Source organism: Pseudomyrmex gracilis, unplaced genomic scaffold, assembly GCF_002006095.1.
Source record: "Pseudomyrmex gracilis isolate BER0280 unplaced genomic scaffold, ASM200609v1 scaffold_1702, whole genome shotgun sequence".
In the NCBI taxonomy this organism is placed as follows: domain Eukaryota; kingdom Metazoa; phylum Arthropoda; class Insecta; order Hymenoptera; family Formicidae; genus Pseudomyrmex; species Pseudomyrmex gracilis.
Genome location: NW_018022286.1, coordinates 503 through 3,329, shown reverse-complemented (window position 1 = coordinate 3,329; position 2,827 = coordinate 503). Strand labels below are relative to the sequence as shown.

The 2,827-nt window shown below is 34.6% G+C and overlaps 1 protein-coding gene across 1 annotated transcript; it reads right to left on the bottom strand.

Annotated features, from left to right (window-relative positions):
• Positions 1-807: 807 nt before the first annotated feature.
• LOC109862384 lies at positions 808-2,593 on the bottom strand. The gene is made up of 4 exons (XM_020442419.1): positions 2,485-2,593; positions 2,175-2,369; positions 1,777-1,950; positions 808-1,683 (listed from the first exon to the last, which is right to left on the bottom strand). Exons 1-4 carry the CDS (start codon positions 2,527-2,529, stop codon positions 1,402-1,404), a joined length of 696 nt encoding a protein of 231 aa, XP_020298008.1. The 5' UTR covers positions 2,530-2,593; the 3' UTR covers positions 808-1,401.
• Positions 2,594-2,827: the final 234 nt, after the last annotated feature.

Genomic DNA, 2,827 nt, shown 5'->3' with positions numbered 1-2,827 from the left:
AAAAATATGTACACATAAAAATATATACACATGTATATGTATCAATTTTACTATAGAATAATAATTATGTAGTAAAAATGTTATACACAAACAAAGTGTTTTTTGTTGATATACCACATTTTGAAAACAAAGCATTTATGTTTAAAACAAAAGTTGTTAGGTTTTTACAACAACGTAGCAAAAGATATATATCATATTATATATTATTTATAAGATACAATACACACACACATACAATGTATGCAACTTGCTAGTAAATAGTAAATAACATTATTGTAATAGTAAATAACATTAAATGACATCTCTAACGTATATAAGACATAATAAAAACCATTGATATTTTGCTACTTAAGATGCAATACAATATTATCGTACTATTTCAATATTATACATAAATGTAATATATTGATTTTATTATTGTAATATTGTATTGTACAATATAATATCTAATATTACTACTATATTGCAATTTTACTGTGATATTTCCGTAATATTACGTGCTATGTGGGGTCTTACATATAATACATAAATGTATGCTCAAAAACAAAGTTTTAACAACCGTTTTATTTAAATAAAGTCATTATGACGTCTTACTCACTTATTTCAACTGACGTCATTCCAAAGACCAATAGTTACATCATATATGACGTATACGTATGACGTACATACTGACATCATTGTTATGACGTTCAAAATAACGTCAGATTTAGGTCATAATCACTAATTAGTGACAAAAATCACGTATATTTACGTCATTACAACGTCAGATGGTTGCTTGGGGACGATTAAATAATATGAGAATTGAGATTAAGATTCAAATAATGTTGTTATATTTATATATGTGCGTGTTTCTTTGTGTGATATATCTGTATAAAACGATGATTATCTTAACGATTACAGAACCTATTTCAATTTATTTTCACGGATCACTAGCGCAACAAGTATATAGATCTTTTAAACTAATAAATAGATCTTATCGACGCTTACCGTCAAGATATTATATCGATCTTCATTTCTCTAATAAAAATATTGGTAGAGAAATATTTTAATCAAGTATCAAGATTAATCGATTTAATTCCAACAAAACTAATCAAGTTGCGTTTCAAAGAGAAGACATAACACAACGAGTGAGATTTTCTCTCTCTCTCTCTCTCTCTCTCTCATCGCGATAAAATCTGAACATCTTTCTAAAGTGATAAACAAAAGAGTAATCTTTTTAATCCACATGCTTGTTCAGCATACGTCTGCAATTGTGTGAAATTTTTCCAAGAAAACTTTAAACGACTAGAAGAGCACAAAATTACAAATTGGTTCTTAAAACTGATTTTATACAATTTCGAGATGCGCACAACAAATGCACAGACACATTGTTGCATAGCAGAAGGGAAAACATTCTGTTTTTTACAGATCTCGGAGACATTTGTCGGCAACCAATTTGATATCGGTGATCCGCGATTGAGCGGGATTGTAAACGTCGCTCAGACACTTGTTGGCCTGCAGAAAGACTCTGGATGACGCGGACCTGGCGGTGTTCTCGGCGGATTTGGCATCGCTTTCCAAGCTCCTCACCGCGACGTTTGTTTTCGCCAGCTCGAGAGTGATGCAGTTTTGCATTTTGAGAATGTCGTTGTTGTAGCAGCTCGGGAAAATGTTGTTTAATTTCCCTAGCAACTGGTTTCCAGTCTGCGCGGAAAAAGGGAAATACAACCATGTAAGAATTGTGCAATTGATTTAGTTTATTTTTAACAATACGCGCGCGTGAAATATATTACTTACCGAGATGAGTCTATCGGTAAAACTAATTTCGCTCTTGATGGAATTTTGCGCGATGTCAACGCATCGCGCGTCGTCGCTTGTAACCGTATTCCTGAGATCTCTGAGACTGTTCAACGCGTTGTCGTAGCAAGGCTGAGCGTTTTTGCCTTTCGCGTTAGCATCTTTTACTTTCTTCTGATAAACGAACAAATTCACAATGTAGGAAGTGAATAAGATTGCGCGTTACGTGATTTAACATACATGCATACGTATTTAATTAAATTGTATATTAAACTTAATTGTATATTAAACTAATCAATTAAATGCGATTTAAAATTTGCTGAAATAAATCTCCGATAAAAAAGTGTGAATCGAACGCATACGATTGTAGATCAAGCCGAACAATTTTATATACTCACTGATATCTCAGCGAGTATCCGATTGTTGTAGTCGTTGTATGCCATCATGTATTCGATTTTCTTATTTTTGACTTTGAAAACGGTATCTTGCTCGGTGTTTTTGCGAAGACGCTCGAGTTGTCGCACGGCATTCTGCACGCTGGTCTTCGATCTTTCAACTTGAGCTTTCAGAATATTCAAATTATTCGCGTCGACCTAAAGATATCGAAGGTGAGATATGATTGTTTTTATTATAGAAGCGATACTTTCGCAAACGAGTGCTTCTCTCTCTCCCTCTTTCTGTCAAATAATAATTAATAAAATGACTTACGGTACAAAGTACAGCCAAAAGGCACAAGGCTACGACGGTTCTCATGCTTGTTCGCGACGACGTAGCTCGAGTTGCAACGGTATATTATCACTGACCGACAACCGGGTGTTGTAGCATCTTTTTATACAGTATCGCGCCGTTTACTGCGAGTGTGTTTACCTGATTTATCTCGACCAGATACGGGAAATCCGGTGACGTGTGAAATTTATGACATCTACCAGCATGTGAAAAAAGTTCTCGTGTGTAAATCCCCGCAAATTGACACGAGGAAATTTCAGAATAGAGCGCGACAAAGTGTATCGAGTCTCGCAACGATGGCTGCGTTCCAAGTTACGCATATGCG

Coding starts and splice junctions, on each gene's coding strand:
- LOC109862384 (XM_020442419.1), bottom strand. CDS start 2,529: ATGAGAACCGTCGTAGCCTTGTGCCTTTTGGCTGTACTTTGTACC. Junction 2,370..2,484: donor TTTTGGCTGTACTTTGTACC/GTAAGTCATTTT, acceptor CGATATCTTTAG/GTCGACGCGAATAATTTGAA. Junction 1,951..2,174: donor GGATACTCGCTGAGATATCA/GTGAGTATATAA, acceptor TTCGTTTATCAG/AAGAAAGTAAAAGATGCTAA.